Source organism: Penaeus monodon, chromosome 35 (genome assembly GCF_015228065.2).
Source record: "Penaeus monodon isolate SGIC_2016 chromosome 35, NSTDA_Pmon_1, whole genome shotgun sequence".
NCBI classification, from domain to species: Eukaryota; Metazoa; Arthropoda; class Malacostraca; order Decapoda; family Penaeidae; genus Penaeus; species Penaeus monodon.
The window spans coordinates 21,479,075-21,480,708 of record NC_051420.1 but is presented as its reverse complement, the minus strand read 5'-3'; the positions used below and the strand labels follow the sequence as shown (position 1 = coordinate 21,480,708).

General features: G+C 41.8%; 1 protein-coding gene across 1 annotated transcript in view; it reads left to right on the top strand.

The window, feature by feature from the left end:
* Positions 1-1,046, top strand: part of LOC119595100 — a gene marked incomplete in the record, with an annotated part of 95,204 nt that extends 94,158 nt beyond the window's left edge. The window contains 2 exon segments of the mRNA XM_037944244.1: positions 21-258; positions 762-1,046. Coding sequence (XP_037800172.1) covers positions 21-258; positions 762-898 — 375 coding nt within the window.
* Positions 1,047-1,634: the final 588 nt, after the last annotated feature.

The following is a 1,634-nucleotide window of genomic DNA, read 5'->3' as shown; positions in this document are numbered from 1 at the left end:
CCGAACTCCATTTCCCGCAGATCAAGTTCATCCACGAAGGCCGAGAAATCCACCCGTCCACCGCTAACGAGACGGAAAAATACAGCATCACGAGGACCGAAGAGCGTGGCCAGGTCTTGACGGGAAGGACAGGGACCCTTTTCACGCTGACGGTCTTCAATGCCTCCCTGGACGACGAAGGACTCTATCAGTGCGTTATGGACAGGGACTACGGCGACGTGATCCTGAGAGAGGCTGTGCTCCTTGTCGATCTCGAGGGTGAGCGTCGGGCAAGCAACAGAGAACGGGGGAGGAGAGTAGGGTTTAAGGGGATACTTTTGTAGAATAGCGAAGACGGTGATTAAGATATTAAAATGATGGCGATGAACGTGATAAAGAGGATGATAATAATAAGGTTAATGATATTCAATAATGATGATATCAAAAATGGTAATGATTATGACGGCATCAATGATGGTAATAGAATATTGATTGTGATGGTGATGATGATGAAGACGATAATCATATCAATGATAATAGTAAAAATATAATAATGACTATATTGATAATAGTTACAACAACAACAATAATAATGATAATGATAATATTGATAATGGTAATAATAATGATAATGATACTGGTAATGATAATGATATAAACGATAATGAAAATATAATGATAATAACAGTAATAGTATTGATAATAATAATAACAATGATAATGATAATCACAAGGTATTTGAGGACCTTCTCCCCATGACATCAACTAACAACTCATTCCAGACCTGACACCGTATACCAATGAGTCTGCCATCAGTGAGCTGCCAACAACAACAAAACTGCATCTACCACCACAACTTCTTTCGGTCTCTTTGACTGGTGGGGCACAACAACCACTCCGTCGTATACAGAGGAAATGACAACAACAACAACTAAAATTCCCAAGTTTAAGATAACAACCACAACTGAGCCATTAGTGTCCTGGGAGACCACTACAACTTATCCCGTAGATGAGAGAACAACTACAACCATGTATTATACAGACGAGACAACAACAGCGGATTCGCCGACAACCACAAGCGAACTGAGGTATTCAGTTGTTTGTTTATGTGGATATTAGTTTGTTTGTTATTGTGTGTGTGTGTATGTGTGTGCGTGCATGCGTGTGCATGTGTGTGTGTGCGTGTGTGTGTGTGTGTGTGCGTGCGTGCGTGCGTGCATGCGTGTGTGTGTGCGCGCGTGTGTGTGCGTGCGTGTGCATGTGTGTGTGTGTGTGTGTGTGTGTGTGCGTGTGTGTGTGTGCGTGTGTGTGTGTACGTGTGTGCGTGTACGCGCGCGCGCGTGTGTGTGTGTGCGTGCAAGAGAGCAGGAGAGCGAGAGAGAGAGAGAGAGAGAGAGAGAGAGAGAGCAGGAGAGCGAGAGAGAGAGAGCAGGAGAGCGAGAGGTGAGAGGAGAGAGCGAAAAGAGAGGAAAAAAAAAGAAAAAAAAAAAAAAAATTAAAAAAGATAAGGGAAAAAAAAGAAGGAAATTTTTAAAAGAAAAAAAAAAAACCCAGAAAAAAAAATAAAATAAAGGATGAAAAAAAAGAAAGAACAAAAGTTTAGAAGGGGAAAGAAAGGTAAAGAGGGAAACAACAAAAGAAACGGGTTTGAAACC